Source organism: Callospermophilus lateralis, chromosome 4 (assembly GCF_048772815.1).
Source record: "Callospermophilus lateralis isolate mCalLat2 chromosome 4, mCalLat2.hap1, whole genome shotgun sequence".
NCBI classification, from domain to species: Eukaryota; Metazoa; Chordata; class Mammalia; order Rodentia; family Sciuridae; genus Callospermophilus; species Callospermophilus lateralis.
The window spans coordinates 16,235,622-16,257,560 of NC_135308.1; the positions used below are offsets into that span (position 1 = coordinate 16,235,622).

General features: G+C 43.7%; 1 protein-coding gene across 5 annotated transcripts in view; it reads right to left on the minus strand.

Moving 5' to 3' along the window:
* Positions 1-1,233: 1,233 nt before the first annotated feature.
* Sh2d4a (SH2 domain containing 4A) overlaps positions 1,234-21,939 on the minus strand; it is a 62,962-nt gene continuing 42,256 nt past the window's right edge. For all 5 annotated transcript variants that reach the window (XM_076853631.1, XM_076853633.1, XM_076853629.1 and 2 more), the window contains 3 exons: positions 20,693-20,823; positions 2,814-3,034; positions 1,234-2,370 (listed from right to left, as the gene is read on the minus strand). In XM_076853631.1, coding sequence (XP_076709746.1) covers positions 2,278-2,370; positions 2,814-3,034; positions 20,693-20,823 — 445 coding nt within the window. In that variant the 3' untranslated portion in view covers positions 1,234-2,277. The remainder of the gene's footprint in view (positions 2,371-2,813; positions 3,035-20,692; positions 20,824-21,939) is intronic.

Below are 21,939 nucleotides of genomic sequence, written 5' to 3' on the forward strand. Positions count from 1 at the left end.
CCTGGGCAACTGAGCCAGTTTGTTAATGGCCAATTTGGGGGTGAACATTGGTTCCTGCTAACTTGGGCCTTGTCAAAATCATTAGAAAATGACCCTTCTGCTGGGCCAGCAGCTCACACCTGTAATCCCAGCATCTGGGGAGGCTGAGACAGGAGGACCACAGGTTCAAAGCCAACCTTAGCAAAAGTGAGGCACTAAGCAACTCAGTGAGACCCTGTCTCTAAATAAAATACAAAATAGGGCTGGGGAGGTGGCTCAGTGGCTGAGTGCCCCTGAGTTCAATCTCTGGTACAAAATGTTAAAAAAAGAAAGAAAACCCCCCCCCACCTCCCTGCCACTTCAGATGCAAACTGCATGAGCCGTTCTCTGCAGATCGACTAGCTAATGTCTTCTATAGATCATCGTGACATCCCTTACACTTTAAGTCTCCCTCTCCCCTTTACTATCACCCTAGAAACTCCAGGAAATGGTAGGATACAGAGCCCACTGGTGGTATAAACTGAGCTAACGTAGGGGAAGCCAGGAGCACATGGACGCTGGCTTTGTTGAATCCACAATTCACTGGGAATAACTGCCACTTACACAGCAATTTCTCTCTGCCAGGCACATAGCATATTTTTTTCTAATCCTCAGAACCCAAGTGGCTTTAGTAACATCTATTTTATAAATGAAGAAGCTGAAGTCCAGACTCAGTAAATTTTCTGCTTTAAGATTCCACACAGTTAGTTAATGGTATAGGCAGGAGCCAAACTCAATTCTGCTGGGGTCTCTCTAATGTTTATATCATACATTAAAATGCGAGTACTTTGATCATTTCAGCCTCTTGATAGTTCTCAATCTAGGGCAGTGGTATAAAGTCTAAAGATCCCTGCACAGGGAGAGGGAAGGATAGCAAGGAACCAGGAAATGTGATCCTGGTACCAACATCCACACTGGAGGCAGTACACAGCAGAATTAACACTGCAGAAAAATTAGTCTCTCACGCAGAAAGGGCAGATAATCAGCTCCCCTAAAATGCACCAGAAAGAAGAGACAGATAAAAACAATGAGGAGTAGTCATAAAAACAGAAGGCAAAGAAGAGAAATCTAAGGAAGACTTATAGCTACTCCTAAGGAAGAGAACAACACAATTCAAACAGAAGTGTTGTTTAAAGATACAATTGTAAAAAAAAAAAAAAAAAAAAAAAAAAGATACAATTGTAGAAAACTTGTGTTCTAAGAAAGACATGTGCATTGCAGCCTGCAATGAAAGCATTTACTGTGTACTTGACAAAAATGAAAGTAAAGAGACCCCTGGCTATATATACCAACATAGCCAAAATAATTTTTGTGTCTTTCCTGCACCAAATGGCAGAAGCCCCAATATAGCTATGTGTGAAGGCCAAATGTTCCAACTCAAGTTCATTAGGAAAGAGTCCTTTGTGGAAGGTGGCAACTGTAAAAATTTACGTCTTGAATTTTTTCTCTTTTAACCTAGAAGGAGGAGTATCCTCAAGTAGTATCCAAATAGCTCGTGTGTTCTGTTCTTGTCTGTGCACCATCAATAAATGACAACTTGGATGTGTCTGTGCTTCATTCTTTCTAGTGCACTCTCGGAGCCAAAGCAGGCAGAGCAAGTGCTGTCCCTAGTCCCCAGAATACAGAAACAAACTCACAGATATTTGCTCACTTTCCTATAGTCCAGATGTATTTTATACATGCTAAGTCTCTTATCCTACATTTTAAATTTTCCCATTCAATTTACACTCATGATTCCTATTTTTCTGTCTCTTACATTCAGTCTCCAGCGTGCAGGGTGGGGAGGTGTGTTTTGACTGTCCTCTCAGCCATCAGTAAGGACTTTTTGGCCAGCATTCCAAAGCTAAGATGGAACTTCATTAAACAAGACCCTGAGATCTTTTTGAGATTATACAAAGAGAGAAGACAGACATTACAAAATAGTTCATAGGAGCTACTGGTTTTTGAAGTACACCTTAATTCCTAAAAGGTTTCAGTTTCTTCTTTGTTCACTTCATCTGACAGATGTCGGCATCATATCCTTCATGGTACGTCATCTCCTGTTCCTTTTAGAGTGCAGATAAGGCAGAGATAATTTTCCCTTGACATTAAACTCCAGCATTTGTGCAGAAGAGAGATTTCAACAAGGACTCTGGGGACACTGTCCATTGATCGGTATTGGCTCTGCTGCGGGGTTGGCTTCACACACAAATGTCTGTTTCAGTGTGTCTGTTCAGGAAAGCCCAGTCAGAGGCTGTAGGATAACCTAGACGGAGAGTGTCACTCAAAGAGCTCCAGGTAGTCAGGTGGCTGCTCCTGCTGCCCACAAGGGTAGAGCAGCAGTTCTTTCCCCAGGGAAGTTATAGGCTCCTCCTGTCAATCAAAAGGCATAGAGTTAAGCTGGGCTGTGAGGTACAGGCCCTTCCTACCTCCTCAGGGGACACCACCCCTCTGCCCTTGATTTATACAAAACTTCATTAGTTTATGATGATCTTAAAAAAGAGATTTTTCTCATCTACACACTCTTTCCCTTTAGGGTTTGAATTCTGACTTAAGACTCTTGAGATATGATCGATGTGTGCCCAATTTGTTAGCATCTCTTGTATTCTGTGCCCAGGGGGTCTCCCCGAGTATCTGAGGAGGAACTCGGTTCCACGATAAAGGAAATGCAATTAAAGAATGAGAATTATCAAAGACTAATCCCCATGTTTCTTGTCTCAATCATTTTTTTTTTTTTCCTGGTAATTGCCTTGCTTGGTTAGAGCTGCTGCAGGAAGATAATTCACAAGGCGAATTAAGTTTCTGAATCGCTTCACCTTGTGATATTCCACCAAATCTGCCAGGGTGGCGTGCTGCAGCTGGTCCACGCCCAGGAAGCTGTAGGAGTCGGTGGAGGCATCTATCAGGAAGTGTTTGCAGCCCTCCTCCGACAGGTAGGACAAGGCATAGCCCTTCATCTTCTCGCTCACTCGGATCAGAAAAGTGCCGGGCAGGCCCGTGCTCAGGAGTTCGTTGGCTTTCTTTAGTGTGAGAATTCCTGTGGGAGGGAAGAGAAGCAGGTATTTCAGTCAAATATATCCCGAGTTTTCCCCTGTTCAACGCAGCCGTGTGGATAAAGTTTAGTTGAAAAAAATGAGAGCCATTTTATGTGTGTTTGGGGCATCTTAGGAATATGGTATTTAGTAACTAGACAGGGATAGAGCATAAGGCAAAGGGACAGTAGAAATGAGAGCATTCTTTAGGAAGAGCACATGGACTTACTTATAGCAGCCTGTGAGGGTCTGGCAGGACACCTTGATGGTTGTACTAGCAGTGTCAGATCTGGAGGGGACTTAAAGACCTCTCCTCAGGCCACCACAGCCTGTTGATAAGGACTCAGAGGCCTGGGGAGTGATCAGACCTGAATAGACCTAAAACAGTGGTTCTCAACCACGGTGACATCTGGCAATGTCTGAGCAACATTTTTGGTTGTGACAGGTGGGGGTTCTATAAGGCATCCAGTGGTTAGAGGCAGAGTGCTTATAATGCACAGGATGGCCTCACACTAGAAAGAATTGTCCAGCCCAAAGTGTTAATAGTGCTGCAGTTGAGACTGTGTGGTCAAGGAGGGTCAGCAAATTAGAGACACAGTCAGAAGGCCCAGATCTGCAAGTGCTTCAAATTGTCACCACTCCCCGGCCCCACTCGCAGAGGAGGTAGAAGCCTGATGCACGGAAAAGGAGATTGACCACGCTACATCGCCTCATCTACCAACGTGTGGCTGTCCTGCCAGCTTCTGTCCAGAGACAACAGCCAGGACCAGGAAGACCATCTCCAAGGTCCCTCCAGACCTGGTTACACCAGAGGTGAGGCATTGATAACCTTCAGGGACTACAGGATTATAGAATAGAAACTTAATACCTTAGACCCACATAGCTAAAGAGGAAGACACATGAACAGCATGAAAAAACAAGGGAAGAAAATGCCCCAAACAAACCAAGATGCTACAATAATAGAATCCATGGATGGCACAGTAGATGAAATGTCAGAGAAGGAGTTCAGAACGTACATAGTTAAAATGATCTGTGAAGCACAGAATAATATAAGAGAGCAATTACAGGCAATAATTGATCACTCCAACAAAGAGATAAGAGAGGAAATACAGGTAGCAAATATTATTTCAAGAAAGAGAGAGGGCTGGGCACAGTGGTGCACGCCTGTAATCCCAGTGGCTCAGGAGGCTGAGGCAGGAGGTTCAAGAATTCAAAGCCAGCCTCAGCAATATGAGGTGCTAAGGAGCTCAGGGAGACCCTGTCTCTAAATAAAATACCAAAAAAGGGCTGGGGATGTGACTCTATTGAGAGCCACAGCCGAAGGGGCCCCACCAAACTTCCAGCTGCCAGCAAACTTCTAGCTGCCAACTGATTGGCTCCTCTGTGGTGATGCTCATTGGGCTGTTTCCCCGCCCTTTCAAACCATGGAGCTGCTCATTGGGGGACTTTTTTTGGTTCCGCCCACGCAACCCAGCCAATCAGCCTCAAGAGCAGGAGGAGTGGGGGAGGTTGAGAGGCTGGTGGGAAGCCGGTGGTGGCAGTTGGGCTCTGAGGGTTTTTCCTGAGGAGCTGTGTGGTGTGGTGTGTGTGATTCTAAAAATAAAGTTCGTTTCTTTTGACAAGTGGCTCCTGAATTGTGCCCAGCCAGACTGCGGCATGACTCTATGGTTGAGTGCCCTGGTAGAAAAGAAAGTTAAATCCCTGGTAGGAAAGGAAAAAAAGGAAGGAAGGGAGGGAGGGACGGACTCTGAAAAAAAAAAAAAAACAGAAATCCTTGAAATGAAGGAAACAATAATCCAAATAAAAAATTCAATAGAAAGTATCACCAACAGATTAGATCACTTGGAAGACAGAACCTACGGCAATGAAGACAAAATACGTAATCTTGAAAATAAAGTTGACCACACACAATGAAGATTGTAAGAAACCATAGACAGAACATCCAAGAATTATGGGATAACATGAAAAGACCAAATCTAAGAATTATAAGGATAGAGGAAGGCACAGAGATATAAACCAAAGGAATGCACCACAATCTCTTCAATTGAAATGATATCAGAAAATTCTCTAAACATGAAGAATGAACTGGAAAAATCAAATACAAGAGGTTTACAGGACACCAAATATACAAAACTACAACAGATCCACACCAAGTCACATTACAATGACAATGCCTAGCATACAGAATAAGGATAGAATTTTAAAAGCTGCAAGAGAAAAGTTTCAGATTACACATAAGGGGAAAACAATTCGGGTCTCAGCAGATTTCTCAACCCAGACCTTCAACACTAGGAGATCCTGGAACAACATATATCAAGCTCTAAAAGAAAATGGGTGCCAACCAAGAATCTGAAGCAAAATTAAGCTTCAGATTTGATGACGAAATAAAAATCTTCTAAGATCAACAAAATTTAGAAGAATTTACAACAAGAAAGCCTGCACTGCAGAACATTCTCAGCAAAATATTCCACAAGTAGGAAATGAAAAACAACAATGAAAATCAGCAAAGGAAGGAACTACACTAAAGGAAAAGCCAATCAAAGAAGAAACCAAGTCAAATTAAAAACCAAAAATAAACCAAAATGAACTAGGAATACAAACCATATATCAATAATAACCCTGAATGTTAATGGCCTAAATGCATCAATTAAAAGACACAGACTGGCAGGTTGGATTTTTTTTAAAAAAGACCCAACAATCTGCTGCTTTCAAGAGAATCATAGGAAAAGACATCCACAGATGAAGGTGAAAGGATGGGAGAAAACATACCATTCACATGGATCGAGTAAACAAGCAGGGGTTTCCATCCTCATATCAGATAAAGTGAACCTAAAACTAAAAATAGTCTGAAGGGGTAAAGAAGGTCATTTCATTCTGCTTAAGGTAATCATACATCAACAAGATATAACAAGCATAAATATCTATGCCCTGAACAATGGAGCATCCATGTATATCAAACTCACTCTCCTCAATCTCAAGAATCAAATAGACCACAACACAATAATAGCGGGTGACTTTAACACACTTCTCTCGCTACTGGAAAGATCTTCCAAACTAAAACTAAACAAAGAAACCAAAGAATTCAATAATACAATCAATAATTTAGACTTAATAGACATATACAGAATATACCATCCATCAACAAGTGAATACACTTTTTTTCTCAGCAGCACATGAACCCTTCTGTAAAACAGACCATATGTTATGCCACAAGGCAAGTCTTAGCAAATACAAAAAAAAAATATATATATATATATATATGGAGATACTACCCTGTATTCTATCAGACTATAATGGAATGAAATTAGAAATCAATGATAAAATAAAAAATAGAATCTACTCCAACTCCTGGAAACTAAATAAAACGCTATTGAATGACTCATGGATAACAGAAGACATCAGGGAGGAGATAAAAAAAAAATTTAGAGGTAAATGAGAACTCCATTACAACTTATCAAAATCTCTGGGACACTATGAAGGCTGTGTTAAGAGAAAAGTTCGTTGCACTGAGCTCGTTCACTAAAAGAAAAAAAAAAGTCAACAAATAAATGACCAAGCTAACATTACATCTCAAAAAGATTGTTGCATTTGGGGAACACCTTGACCATAATATCTGCACATGTCCAGCTTCTAGAAATTCTTCCTAATAGAAAGTAGTTAACAAGTCTAGAAAGAATGTAATATGGTGGGCTGGGGTTGTGAATCAGTGATAGAGCATTTGCCTTGCATGTGTGGGGCTCTGGGTTTGATCCTCAGCATCACATCACATAAATAAATAAAATAAAGGTATTATGTCCATCTACAACTAAAAATTAAAAAGAAAAAAAAAGAATCAAGCATGGCACTGTGACCCTTTCCGTGAGGTTAGCTGGGAGAGTGTTTTGTGTTCCAATGTTTGTTTGACCTGTGGGCAAGTCAAAGTTCAGTGCCCTGTGGGGAATGGAGAAACTTAACTGAAATTTGGTCAAGTTAACAGATATTAACAAGATATGGAATCAACCTAAATGTCAATCCATGGGTGAATGTATAGAAAAACTGAAAAATAAGGAATATTATTCAAAACAGTATTCATGATAAGAATGGTATCTGTCATTTACAGCAAAATGAATACCTTGTTAAATAAAATCAGTCCAGCATCCAAACATAAATACCACACATTCTTTCTCATGTGTGGATGCTAAAAAATGTTGACTTAAGAATCATTTACCAGAGGGTATAGGGAAGGGGGATGGGGGAAGTGGGATAACAGGTACAAAAATACAGAAGAAACAAGTTCTAGTGTTCTAAAGCACAGTGGAGTGACTATAATCCACAATCACTTATGATATATTTTAAAAATAATTAGAAGAGAATAATTCAAAGATTCCAAACACAAAGTAAGAATAAGGAGACAGGAACATTAATTATCTCATTTGATCAGTACATCTTGTATACATGTCATGCTGTTCCTCATAAATATTTACACATTAAGCAAAACTTTTAGCCTGATTGGGTCATTATACCTTGTATGTGTATATTGAATTATTACAACATGCCATATAAATATGTACAATTAAAATAATAATAAATAATGAAAATGGGAAAAAGACTGTCACCATTCCTAAATGTACATATCCATTGACATTTAAAGGAAGAGAGCTTGCTAAGATATATATATATTGACATTGTTCTACATATATATGCATATATCCAAAGGAATAACCTATTCTATATATGTTTATATGTGTATATATGTATACATCTGTATATGTTCGTGTGTGTGTATGGATATATGTGTGTATGCACATATATGAGGTTTTATAGAGAAAAACATAGTTTAAATGCCTCATGAATTCCTCTCTTTTCCCCAGTTAGTCCAAACTCATGAGGTTTGATTCGTATCCCAAAGTTCTCGTTCCTACTGTAATTCTTCGATGAACAGATAATGTTGTATCTGTTCAAAACACACAGGATCGGCGCCAACACGTCCGCTTGCTGAGTTCCTCAGCTCTGACTCTGGAAGGAGGAGCAGTGTACCCCAGTGTCCTTTTCCAATTCAGAGACAGAAGCTTTTGACTTCTCCTGCTCCACAATCAGCTCCCTGTGGATACTCAGTCCCTTATTATTAGGAAACCAAATAAAACCTCTCCTGGTGGAAAAGCAGTGGGTTATCTGATTAGTAGTGAACTTAACTAAGAAGTGAACCCTAATCATCCAGAGAACAATGTCAAGTAAAACCACTTTGCTCTCCTTTCTGTACACTGACCTTTAACGAGAGGTGCAGGAGTTACCCGTTGCCCCCAACCAAGACCACCCACCAGCCCTTCTCTCACCCGCTCTTCTCCCATGCACCATCCCAGAGGACACAGGTCAAGGTCCTCAAGGCAGAGCCAGCATGAAAGCTCAGGACCAGAACTGGGGATGGAGAAAGGCCTAAAAGGAAATATCCCTGAAAAGGAGGCCCTTGGCCTCTCTTCTAGAGGCTGAGCTCTGTTGCACTGACTCCCAGCAGGACCACCAACGCACGAGACCCATCCATCCCTTATCTTTTCCTGATGAGACATGGTCCACTGGGAACTGTCAGCCCCGCTGACACCAAGTGAGCCTCCTGGTTCAGAAGCTCACCATCTCAGGGGCTCCAATGACAGCTGAGTCCCCACATGCACCGCTGCTGCTCTTGTTGGTCCTTTCCACCTCCCTAAACAGCTGGTTCCACTGATAAGTTACAAATGACAACCATAAGTTAAAGCAAGGTGACAGGCGACCAGCCTGTACAAGGACTACATGTGACATAGGTTTGAAGACACCATATTAGATTGAGAGAGCAGGATATTTTTCACTGACATTAAAAAAAAAAAAAAAACCCAAAAAACAAAAAAAAAACTCCCTTCAGAATGGAGGACCTAATAAACCATGATGAGAGGGAAACTGGCCCCTGGAAATCATCTCTCTCCTCCTCCCGGATGTGCTGACAAGCTAACTCTGAAGACCCAAGCTCCTTTGGCAGATGGAGCAGATGTCGTAATTTATAACATCTGGATGTCATCCAGATGGATTTGGACTCCTAAAATGAAAGCTATTTTGGAAAATGATAACCACGCCTGGGCTAAGGTCAAATTCCTCCTAAAATCAGGCCACACAGTATCTGTAAATCAAACTGCCCATAAGCCTCCTAATCTCAGTAATTATCACCTTTAAACAGTCTCTTGGCACTCTCTAATCTCCCAAGATTCCAGAACACAATAAAATAATCTTGCAACAAATCCCAGGTCAGAAAGGAGCTTCCTGGTACACCACAGGAGAGAGGGCCAGCTCAAAGGTGAGTGGCCGCAGGGACAAGGCTTTGAATCATGCAAGCAGGGCTTCTTTCAGATCGTCTTGCTTTATGAGAGGGTTTCTACTCCTCCGGAGCACCTTCTGTTGGCACATCTGAAGACACAAGTTGATGGACAATTTATCATAAATTGTGGGTGCATTTAGGGTATTGCAGTGGCTGACTCGAATGCCTGAGCAGGTAGGGAGTTACAAAGTGCAATGCCGACTCCAATGTCAGGTCTTAATTGCTGTGGGTGCAGGCAAGCTCCCTGCAGTTACTATTTATGCTCGCTCATTTGCCCCCTGTATGACTGTGAATTCTGAAGCCATGGAATTCATCCTACAAGCTCACGGCCAAGGCACTCCCACCGCCTCCCTCTACCAGCTCTGTACACGTCACAGGAACCAAACCCACCCAAGGTCATCAGGGGATTTCTGTGCTAGAGGAAAAAGGTAAATGAGAAATTTCTTTTATTTCATTCAACGTGAGGAATCAGATTCTCACCCAGGAAAAGACTGTCTAATTTAGAGCTGAATCCAGGCAGAGAGTGGTGGGGCTATGGCACAAAGTCTCAGGGACAGCACCTGACCCTGAAGAGTCTGGGGCAGAGCTGGAGCTCCAGCTCCTGGAGGTCTGAACCCCAGAACAGAGGTTTATAACAGCTGGAGTTGAGGGTGAGCAGAGAGAAATGCTCCATTCCCTCCCCTCCGCATGACACCAGGGCTCACCCTAGAACAGTGCCATTCAACGGAAACGCCTGTGATGGTGGAAATGTCATCTGCGCGGGTCACACAGTAACCCCTAGCCACACGTAGCTACTGAGCACCCGAAATGAGGCTCGTGGGACTTAGGGACTCAACTGGAATCTTATTTGTTTTTAATTAACGTTGAGAAGAAAAATCACATGTGGTCAGAGGCTACTGCACTAAACCGGGCAGCTCTAGACCTCTCTGGAGTGATGGTTTTGTCCAGGACAGGCCTAGGAGAACTAATTTTCACACTATGACCCCAAGAGACTTGAAGTAACTCAGAAACCCCCAGCCGGAAACCCAAGGGGCAGTAACTGCTACCCAGAAAGAGGGCACACCAGTGGGGTGCCCTTCTCCACAGCTCCTCCCGGGAAACTGCTGGTTCTCCAAGATTCAACCCGACAGCATGAAGTATCTGAGTGAGACTCAGTTTCCCCTGGGCATGTCATGTCCTGGCTCCTGCCTCCACCTGTGCACTCACCTGGATGATGCCAGCTCTGTCCTTGGATTCCCTGTACATTCTGCCATGACTCTCTCTCCTTGCTCTGCTCCCCTGGGAATCCCAGAGGGTGATTACCACCTTTATTTTCTTTATCACCCGTTGCATCTACCACTTGGAAGATACACCCCCCCCCCCCGCAAAAAAAAAAAAAAAAAAAAAGCTCTAACAGATGCTTTTCTTATAATTGAATCAAAAGCTTTCTTCTCTAGGGCACTTCTGAGCAACCACAGTCTCTAGTCTGAGAACTGCTAACACGGGAACAGGGGACACCTGTCACTTTTCTCTGAACTACCACCAGGTGTACGTCTGTAACATGTACTTCCTGCACCTGGAAAATGTGTATTTAAAGATCAAATGAAAGGTCACAAATAATAACTCAAAATATGGATTGCCTCATTTTATCCTTATGGCAATCCCACAACAAGATGCTGTTGTTATCCTCAAAAAACCTGCCAGCCCGTGTCATGGAGAGCTGTGTTGCTTCTTAGTGTCACTCACCATAGCTGATATTGTCATCATCCCCACTTTATAGATGAGCAAACTAACGTAGAAAAGGGTAGGTGCCAAGGTTACAGGATGAGTTAGTTCCAGGTCTTTCTCTTCCACTCTAGTGTTTTGTTTTTTAAGTCACTGGGCTCATGCCATTTCCTGGGAACGGGCAAAATGTGGGTACACAGAGAGGTGTTCATTTTTCCCTTGGCTACTTAAAGAGGGTGTGCATTTTTCAGTGATATTCAGTGTGGTCTGGCTGGGCGTGGCATGATGCCCCAGGGCCCTCTCCTGCTCTCCTGAGCTCAGGGATCATTTTCTGAGGACCCAGAGACTTCAGGCTGTTCCACCTCATGGCTCCTGCAGAGCTGCCAGAGCCTGAGGACTGCCCCTCCCCACTTTGCCCTGGCATCTCCCCTTCTTCTCATGGTGTGTCCTGCATCCCCTGCCTCTTGGGCCACCCCCAGACTATGGCAAGAGAAGGGGCAAAAGACCACATTCATAAAGGGACATGGCTCTGCAGCTCAGGGGATCTCAAAGTCCCACACTGCCTCCTGCCTGGAGAAGGGAGTGAATAGAGGAAGAAAAGGCTTCTAGAAGACCAAGCTTCCAATGGCAGCCTGTGGGACCCCGAGTGGAAGTCTTGTACTGGGGGGATGGGGGGAGGCAGCGCTGCCTTCACCAGTGGCGCCTTCTACTCAATGCTTTCCTCAACCCCTTCTGCATTAAGGGGAGTATTTGGGGAGAGGCTCTGGGACGTGCCTGAGGCCCGATCTAGAAGATGCACCATGATGGCAAGCTCTCACCGTGGAGGTCTCAGGCCTTGGTCGCCTCAAAAGGTTGACTTAACCCTTCAGCGATGAGAACTCCCAGCCTGGTCTGTTCTCCTTCACCACCTCAGGGCTGACACTCCTGGGAGCTACTCCGCACCCCACTCAGTTCGGAGTGATTTGTTCCCATTGACTCGTCCGTCTTCAGTCATGGTCTGCATCATGCAAAGTAGAGACCAGTACAGAAGTCAGGTGACTTGTCCCAGGCCACCCAGCCAGCTGCCTGGGGACTCCAACCACTACTGACTCCCTTTGCCGCCTCCCTTCCCGGGGGCGTAAAGGAAGAGTGCCCCACCCCGTCCAGCTGTGGAGAAGGCATCAGGAAAGCACCGCTGGCCAAGACAGTCTGACGGCAAAAACGTGACTTTTAAGAAAACTTACTCTAGATAGTAGAACCCCCCCCTTTCCTTACAAAATTCTAAGTAGCACCCCAAAGCACAGAGAACCTCTCCTTGGCCTCTAATGTACCCACTCCACAAGCCTCTACCAGTCTCAACACTCATAGTAAACCAGTCACAGTTTTTGTGAGAAGTCTGCTGTACTGAGTCATTTATCCAACAAGTCTGAGTCTTCCAGAAAAAAAAAAAAAAAAAAAGCAATGTGTGTGGTATTTTCTGCAGAAAAGTTCGCTCTTTGCTTTTCTGGGAATAAATGTGAGTTGCTTTAGCCTCTTTCTGTTTCATCTTCCCCAGTTACTTCAGCAATCTGAACAAATGTGTGGCAGTCTCAGAGGAGACCTAGAGAGAACGATTCAGACGAGTGCTTTGGTGCCATTAATGTAAGGGAGCCTTCACGCTACAAGGAGCCCTGCTGGGTCCCTCGCAAGTGACTGCCAGTGAATGGGCTTCCAGTTGCCCTTCCCGGCCACCCACAGGTGGTGGCATATTCTTGCTGCTGACCACAGCCTATCTGCTCCCTGGAATGTGTGCATCCTGTATGTAAATGAGGCCGGACGTACACCATCATCTGCAGCTTGGGAACAAGGCTTTGAGAAGACACATAAATCAGTAATCTGTGCTTGATGAACACAGCAGCTGCCTGCAAACCCCTTCGTGAGAGGTGGGCAGAATTTTGATGGCCCCGTGATTAAAAATCTCTATTCCACAGCAAGAGAGTCGACAGAAAGATCACGGAGGGGCATTGATTGACAGTTTCGCTAAGGTTTCAGCGTGAAAGACGCCGTGGTAAGCATCCCCGGGCCTCTCTGAATGTGACCTATTCAGTTATGGATGCTCAGGCTGGGGTGGACCTGGTGCCCACGCAGAAGGACAAACGGCCAGGCAGGGAGGAGGGAAAGAACACAGGCAGCCACCTTGGCAGTGGTCTCTAAGAACAGAGGTTCCAGGGGACAGCTGCGTCCACTGCGATGGAGAACCTCCCAAGGAGAATGAGACAGCAGGATGTGTCAGAAATGAAAGCAATTAAAAGAGCTGCAGAGTGAGCTCTGTTGGTATCCCACTGAAGCGAAAGGGATTTTGCTTTTTAAGTCGCCTAAAATATATACTCTGAAGACTAAAGCATTTAGAAGGCAGGCTCAATTACAGGCCGTGACAGCAAAAGACATCCATTAAGAAGCAAATAAAGATGGAGCCACTTCATCAACAGTCTAGCTGAAACTGTATTTGAATAAAGAAAGTGTTAATTATACTTCGGTGGAATAATGATCAGCCACGATGCACAAAGCAAATATGTGACTTCTCAACAGAAACAACTGGAAATGTGCTAACCAGAAATCTGTTTTACATTTATTTCTGTCTTTCTACCCACCTTCCTCTCCCCTTCCCTGCCAATTTCTAAGCTCCTACACACGGCTGTCCGTTAGGAGGAGTGGGGAAGTGTTGATAGAGAGTGAAGATGTTAACCTGTGGGTTTCTGTGCAGACCTTCAAACTTCAATTTTATTTATTTATTGACCATTTCTTTAGGAGATTTCAAAGCATGTTAGTAGGTGTGATTAATTACATTCCTACATACCTTGAAGACTCCCAATCAGGAACTGGATTAGGGTAGACAACTGTCATTCAGCAGGACACTACTGTTGGCCAAGGGAATTTCTGTCATTTATCAATTACTTCAAGACTTCATAGACTACTAGCTCTGTCTTACAGACTAACTGATGCAATATGGTCACCAGATGCAAAAATGAAATTAATAAAAACAAGGATTGTACATAAGGGTCAAGACAGTCCTGAACTAAAAACTGGTGTTCAGGACAACAGGAGGAGAAGAGATAAAGACAGAAGAAAGCAGTCCTTCCTAAGGAAATGAAACCAAATGGACTTTACAGTGTCCAGAAGAGTACAGATCCAGAAAGCAGAAGACATTGCTTCGGCGACTCCACGTCTCACCGGTGCCTCGCTGCACCCCGAGCTCCGTGGTTATCTACAGACCCGGCTAACTTCCCAAATAGCTCCACCCTCTGTTCCGTAATCTGTCGTCCTTCCAAGTTACTGTTGCCTTCTGAGGTGACCTCCTGACTTTTTAAGGACAGAACCTAAAAAATACTTGTGAACATAGCATAGGGGACAGTTTTTACAGTAATTAAGATCTGTTTTATTGAAGTGCCACTTATTCCTTGTATATGACACTGCTACTTAAAATTATATTCTGTGTAGCTAGACACAGTGACACATGCCTGTAATCTGAGCAACTCGGGAGGCTAATGCAGGAGAATCGCAAGTTTGAGGCCAGCCTCAACAAGTTAGCTGAGACCTGTCTCACAAATAAAATAAAAAGGGCAAGAGATGTAGCTCAGTGGTAGAGCATCCGTGGGTTCAATCCCTAGTACCACAAAACACAATGACGTTTACAGCAGGGTTAGGATTGTGGTGAAGGGCTAGATAAGGACAGGAAGGTGGGCACCTTCTAAGTTGCTCAGTTTTGAGAAATCATCACAGAATCACTACATGCCTGGCTCTGTTCAGAGCACTTCATTCCTATTAGCTGCTTTGCTTGGTAAAAACCACCCATGACATATACTCTCCTTACCCTCCTATACAGAGAAGGAAACAACTCAAATCTCAATGGTCTAGTTATGACCATTCATTTTTCTCTTTCTTCCCTTCTGGGAGCTAGACACAAAAGACTGCTATATTAAAAGCAATTGCAAATACTGTAAAAATCAAAAAGCAATCACAGAAACCCAAGGAAAGGCACAGGTTCAGAAAAGCCCCAAGAAGACCTTAAGTTTGCACCTCAAGATGAAGGTTGCCATAGAGGCAGACTATAAATGAACTTGGAAAAAAAAAACAAACACCATAACTGAACTTTACACTTAAAAATGGTTAAGATGGCAAATTTTACATAATGTGCACTTTAACACAATAATGAGTGAATAAATAAATATCTCCAAACCTCATATCATATGCAAAAAAATAAATTACAAATGGTTGTGTGTGATACAACAAGCAAAAGCCATAAAGGAAAAAGAACTAACCTCGATCTCATCGAAATGAAAAACTTCTGTGCTTCAAAATGTGCCAGAAAGTTACACAGTCACAGACTAACCACAGACCAGAAGAAGCTATGTGCAACCCCTGTAATTGACAAAGGATTTGCATCCGGGCTATATAAAATCTTATGAATCAGTATAAAAAAAAATCAATTCACTGGGAAAATGGCTGAAAGATCAGTGGATGTAATTATGCAGATGTGATTATGATGTAATTATGGCAGACACTCAGCCGGCCAGCAATCATGTAGTAAGCCTTACAGATCAATGAGATTTCAAATAGGAGGAAACCCACTGTGCACCCATGAGATGAATGGAAAAGCAAGTCTGGCGTTACCCAGCACTGGAAAGGAAGTAGGAAAGCAGCAGTCCTCAAGGACGGCTGCAGGAGCACATGTTTGAGCAGAATCACTCTGGGAGGCACTTGTATTTAGTACAGGTGAAGCATCCCTTTTCTGAAATGCTTAGGACCATAATTATTTCAGATTTTGTAATATTTTTGGATGTTGTACTATTAGCATAGACTTCCCCAGATTTCTGAAAATCTGAAATCTGAAATGCTCCAAAATCTGAAACTTTTTTGAGTAACACATCAGCTCAAGTTTCAGAGCATTTCGAATATGAGACCAGAGGAGAGTGTACTACCTCATTTCTGTAACAGCAGAAAAAAAGAAAAAAAAAAAAAAACTATACCAAATGTAGAAAAAGACATAAAGGAGCAATGATACATGTGTGCACACTATATATAATAAAACACCCACAATGGGAGCAGTCTACGTTTATAAACAAAGACAAATCCAGAGAACACAATGTTGATAGAAAATATGTGCAACATGATACCATTTTAAATGTTCAACACAGTACTGCATATTTCATAGAAACAAAGATGTTTGTGGTATAAAATATGAATGGAAAGTACCTCTTTAGGAGAGAGGTTTACCTTTGCAGAAGTAGAGAACAGAAGGAAATGGAATTAAAAATGGAGTAGAAGAGAGCCCTAAATTCTCTCTGTAAGATTTATTTATTTTTAAACAGACATGAAGTACATGTGACTGTTGACGTTCATTTCATCTGGAGAGCAGATCTAACATCATTTGTTATATCATTGGTGTTATTTATGATTTTTTTTCTGTGCTATGTTTAAAGGATTTCATAAAAAAACATCAGTTTTTAAATGAGGAAAGGAAGAAAAAAACTAAATTTGTACAATCTTTTTTCATGCTTGTGGTTTGGAGAATTCTTTGCCTGATTCCACTCTGAGAATCTAAATCTAGCCTGATTCTTAATATGAATGTGGTCTACTTCTCACAGGCCAAGAAAATCTTCCAAGAAGGCTGCCGTAGCGATTACTGTTAGGGGTTGTTTTAGTCAGATTGGTGTCTCTGTGACTGAGAGGCCTGACAGGAACAACTTAAAGGGGGAAAAGTTTATTTTAGCGCACGGTTTCAGAAGTCTCAGCCCATGGTGGCCAACTCCATAGCTCTGCTTCTGAGGTGAGGCAGAGCGTGACAGTGGACAGGTGTGGCAGAGGAAAGCAGCTCAGGACACGGCAACCAGGGAGCAGAGAGAACTCTGCTCACCAAGGACAAAACAGAAACCCCAAAGTCATGTCCCCAGTGACCCACTTCCTTCCGCCACACCCTGCCTGCCTACAGTTACCACCCAGTTAATCCATCAGTGGATTATTCCAATGATTACCTTACGACTCTCACAATCGAATCGTTCTTGCATTGTCTGACACGTGAGCTTTTAGGGGACACCTCATCTTTAAACCATAACATGAGTCAACCTGTCTGGCCCACGGTGCCCGGATATTTAGTCAAAAATTATTGTGGATATTTCTGTGAAGATGGGTCTTTCCTCTGCTTTGGATGAGATTCATAAGGCTACTCTGCACCATGTGGGAAGGAAATTTCCAAAACTAAAATGAATTACATTTGAAAATATTTTTAAAATGAGACAAATACAAATTGTAAAATCCCTTCCTCAGGTGTCTGCCACATGGCTGAAGGTTTATGTACTCATGACTCGGTGGCTGCAATGTAGGGAGAGAGGCTCCCAATTTGCAGGGAGTCCTCTCCAAGGGTAGATAGAAAAGCTTCCTGGGAAGGAATCAGGGCATGACTTGGAATGAGGACCCTGGTCCCCGACCCTTTAGGAGATGAGAAGCAGTCAAAAGACAGCCAGCAAACCTGCCTGCTTGCATCTGGACCCCAACACCAAATTAGTCCAAGTGAAAACGACCAGCGTGTTTGGGCACCAAGGAAAACTAACAGAAAGTGAAAACAAACTTTAGAATCCTATGGATTGAATCTGGTTTTATTTCCACCAGAACCCATATTCAGGCTGAACCCCTCAGGGCTGCGGTATTGGGAGATGGGACCTTTCAGAGGTGATTAAGTCACTAAGAGGACTGACGCCTCTCTCCTGGGACTGGCTAGAGTGAATTCTCGCTCTCAATGTTGGAATAATTCTTGCAAGAACCGGTTAAAACTAAGTGAGGCCCCCTCTCCATGTTCTTAGCCCCTTCTGCAGGCAACCAAATTCCCCTCCTTCTTTTCCACCATGAGTTGAGCAGCACATGGCCCTCTCCAGAAGCTGAGCAGTTGTTATCCCCATGTTCTTGAACCTCCAGAACTGTGAGTTTAAAAAAATGAACCTCTTTTCATTATCATTTACCTGGCCTTGGCTATTTTGTCATAGAAACAGAAAATGGTCTAAGGGTTCTTACACACATCCCTTGTGGAACCAAAAGCCCGGTAAAAATTGAGACCTATTGGTTCTATGAATGTACATTCAAAAAGCTTAAATTTATGTGAGGAGGTTTTATATATCTAGATGCTTAGGAAGTAGAGGTCAGCACCTTCATTCCAGAATCTATTGGTCTTTGGATTTTCATCAAAATCCTCTATCTAGGAGTTCAGAGACAAGACCATCTTGCCCTGCGTGTAGAGCACACATAGGATATTTGGAGGCCAGATGCTATTTTGCCTCATCAGGAACCCAAGTAGGAAACAAGGCCTGAGCCAAAAAGCTCTTGGGTGCCTGATGCTGGTCCCTCGCTCTGCGGGGCCTCCTCTGACATCAGATGTCCTTGGTCATCTTCTCTTGTCATGCTTCCTAACTCACCCCTGGAAACTCACATCCCTTCCCATGGCTTCAGTCACATGCTGGTGACTCCAGGATATCGTCCTCAGCTGATCCATTCACCCAGCTGCCAAGTGGATATTTTCACGAGTGCCCGAGTTTCACTTCAAACTCAACATATCCCACATGAGTTCACTATCCTCCCTCCTGTCGCTTTCCTAAGCCTCCGCATCCCCTGGGTCCCTTCTCTCAGCTGACATCGTGACTACCTTCCACCCAGCCACAAGAGCCGGAGATCCTGTAGTCCTCATTTTCCTGTCCTCCCCTCCCCTGCCAGTCCCCATCAGGAGAAAAGGATGACAGTATGAACTTACAAGGACCCAATACTTAGGTAGGCAGAACGTGTCTTGAGAAAGGTAACTCACAAAGTAAAGGACAGAGGAGATGGTAAGCCAGCACAGAGCTTCCACCCCAAGATTTCAGAACAGGGCTCCTGATGAATCAGTAATGGCATTTCCAAGATGTAGGGCCTGACCATCATCTCTCTATAGTGGGAACACGGAATGTTGTTTTCCAAAAGCCGAAGATAAGAATTTATATGAACTATGTGGCTGTGTATTTATTTGTCATTGTATTATTTATTTCGCTGATAACTGACAAATATTCGTATAAATAATAACAACAACAGCATATTTACATGTTATATGCAGAAGAACTTGAGTCTTATTTTTTAACCAAAGCTCGAATTCGATTATTAGACCAACTAGGTCTTCCCAGCTTTCAGCAACTATTTCAAATGGAACTGTGGGTCAAGTGCCAGAAGTTTTAATGACAAACATCAACCAACATTTTCAACTTTTTATTGCCTGCTGCGAAACAGACCACCGCCCATGTAATTAGGGATAACGGCATCTTCTGCCCAGGAACACAGAAACTACAAAGTGGCCGATTTCCTTAGTGCTTATCTTATAAGGAAAAAAAAAAAAAAAAAGGTGACACAGGACAGCAGAGATAACCATAGCGAACACATTTGCAGTTGGCCAGGGCGCCTTCTGTTCATCTTTGATAACATCTTCAAAGCAGCTCAGAAAGGAAGGAGGCCTTCAACCCAATCCCAGGAGCAGGAGGGGACTCCTCCAGCAATGAACAATGGTGTTTGACACAGGACAGTTCTGATACATTCTGACTGTAAATCAGTCCTTTAAGAGAAAGTCTGTCACAAAGAATTTGCTCTTTTTTAGGAGATTTGCCATGCTCTGTGTTAGGCAGCTATTTTTTAGAAAGATGCCTTAAACATACTTAAACGTAATTCAAACTAGGCTCACTAGGTCAAGCATGCTAAGTGGGAGAACTTTTAACATTTTTGTATGAAAGCACTTTTTGTTGTATATTCAACCAACTGGGTCACAGTTTTTCTGTTTTTGTTTTAAGGAGGTGCTGGGGATCCAACCCAGAAGGGTGTCGTCTGTGAGCCCTGCCCCTAGCCCCAAACATAGACCTCATAGAAGCCAACTAAGGGCTTCGAGAAGCCACACCCTTGTCTCAAAATCCAAGAAATTAGAGGTTAGTGAAGCATGCACAAGCTGGGTAGACAGCAGTATTTCAATTAATCACATCTCTTGGGTCAAATATGGAGACAATTAATTAACTAATACCTGTTCGGGATCCAACAAATCCACCTTGCATCCTTAACTACACCAGAAACAAGGAATCAAAGCCACAGAATTTTTAAATTAAAGATCACACAGTTTAATCCCTTCATTTAAAATATGAGAAAAATGAGTCTCCAATAAATTGGTCGGATACAGAGAAAGACAATAGTTTGCATAAATTCGCTGGGCTCCTTAAGGGAGCTGGTCAGAGCCTGACCTTCCGCCTGCTCACTCCGTGAGACTCCCCATCCTAGCATGGTCATCGGCAGTTGCTGACCCCCTGGGCCAGGGAGGACGGTGCCATTTGGTGGAATCACAACCAAGTGCCCTCGTGTGAGCCAGCAGGAAGCCCTGCTCTGCCCACCCGCCCCTGGCGCCCTGTGTGTGGGGCTGAATAACCGGAGCGCACACAGTCACCCTGAATGTGGACTGCTTCCCAAACAGGCGTGAGGAGGCCGCTCGCTGAGCAACCTCTGAAAACCCGCTTTGTGGAAATGGTGTGAAAGACTCATTTGGGGCAGCACAAATGAAAGGAAGCTTTTATTCTTTCTGCCTTCCTGGTGGATTAGCACAGCTCCAGGGGCCTTCAAAGGCCTCCTCCTCACTCACCATGGAACCAGGGGGCGATGGTGTCTGAGGTTTTCTGGTAGCCTGCTCGGCAGGGCAGCTGCTCCTCCTTGAACCACCGGATGATGTCCTCCTGGGCCGAGCTGGAGGCCGTCCTGGTCATGCCCTGATGGCTGTTATTTGTGAAACAGTTTCCAAGTTAGAGCCAACTAATTTGAAAATAATATCCTCAAAAATATTTTATATATCTATGAGTGTGTGTGTGTGTGCGTGTGTGTGTGTGTGATGCCCTCCGTGTCCAAGTATTCCACATCCTTGGATTCTCAGTGAAGGATTGAAAATATCCAAAGAAAGAACATCATGTCTGTGATGAACAGGTACAGACCTTTGTTCTTTGTCATTTATTCCCTAAACCATACAGTAGAACGACTATTTATGTAGTGAGTGTGTATTACTATAACAGGAAGCTAGAGAAGCTGGCTTTTGCTAAAAGCACTCTTTTTTTTTTTTTTGTTCCAGGGACTGAATCCAGGGGTACTTAACCACTGAGCCACATCCCCAGCCCTATTTTGTATTTTCTTTAGAGACAGGGTCTCACTGACTTGCTTAACCCCTCGCTAAGTGGTTGAGGCTGGCTTTGAACTCCTGGTCATCCTGCCTCACCCTCCCAAGCTGCTGGGATTACAGGTGTGCGTCACCCACCTGGCAAAGCACTGAACTCCTTAGCCCTGTGCAGATGCTCAATGGTGAGGGAAAGCAGGATCAAGCCGGGCATCCCTGCCTCCCTCTGAATCTGTCTCCTTTATTACCTTAACATTGAGGTCCAGTCCCTCTTCAGCTCTGCATGTAGAACTCCTCTAAGGAGGGTTCATCTAAAAGCTGGCAATATGAGGCTTATTAGCCCTGAGTTTACTTAACCTATGCTCTTCCCATTCAAGGCTGAGGCAAGATGTGCGGCAGACTGTTTCTGACCCCAGGAGTGACACCCAGAAGTCCTCAGTCCTTATCCTACACCTGCCAGGAAGCAGGAGGCAGCACATCACCTCTGAGGTGAGATGAGGATGAGGCTGACCCCTGAGCAGGAGCAGCCCCCCCATGAGACCTGAATTGCCCCGCAGGACAGCAGGTCTGATGAACATTCTGAGCAAAAAGTGGAAGCTGCTCCCTCGAGTTATAAGGATTTCTCCAGAGCCACCCCCTAGAATCAGCCACACCAGTCTGACCACGGCTCTTAATTACGCAGAGCTCCCCACCCCCAACCCAATCCCTCTTCTAAGCCTAAAACTCCT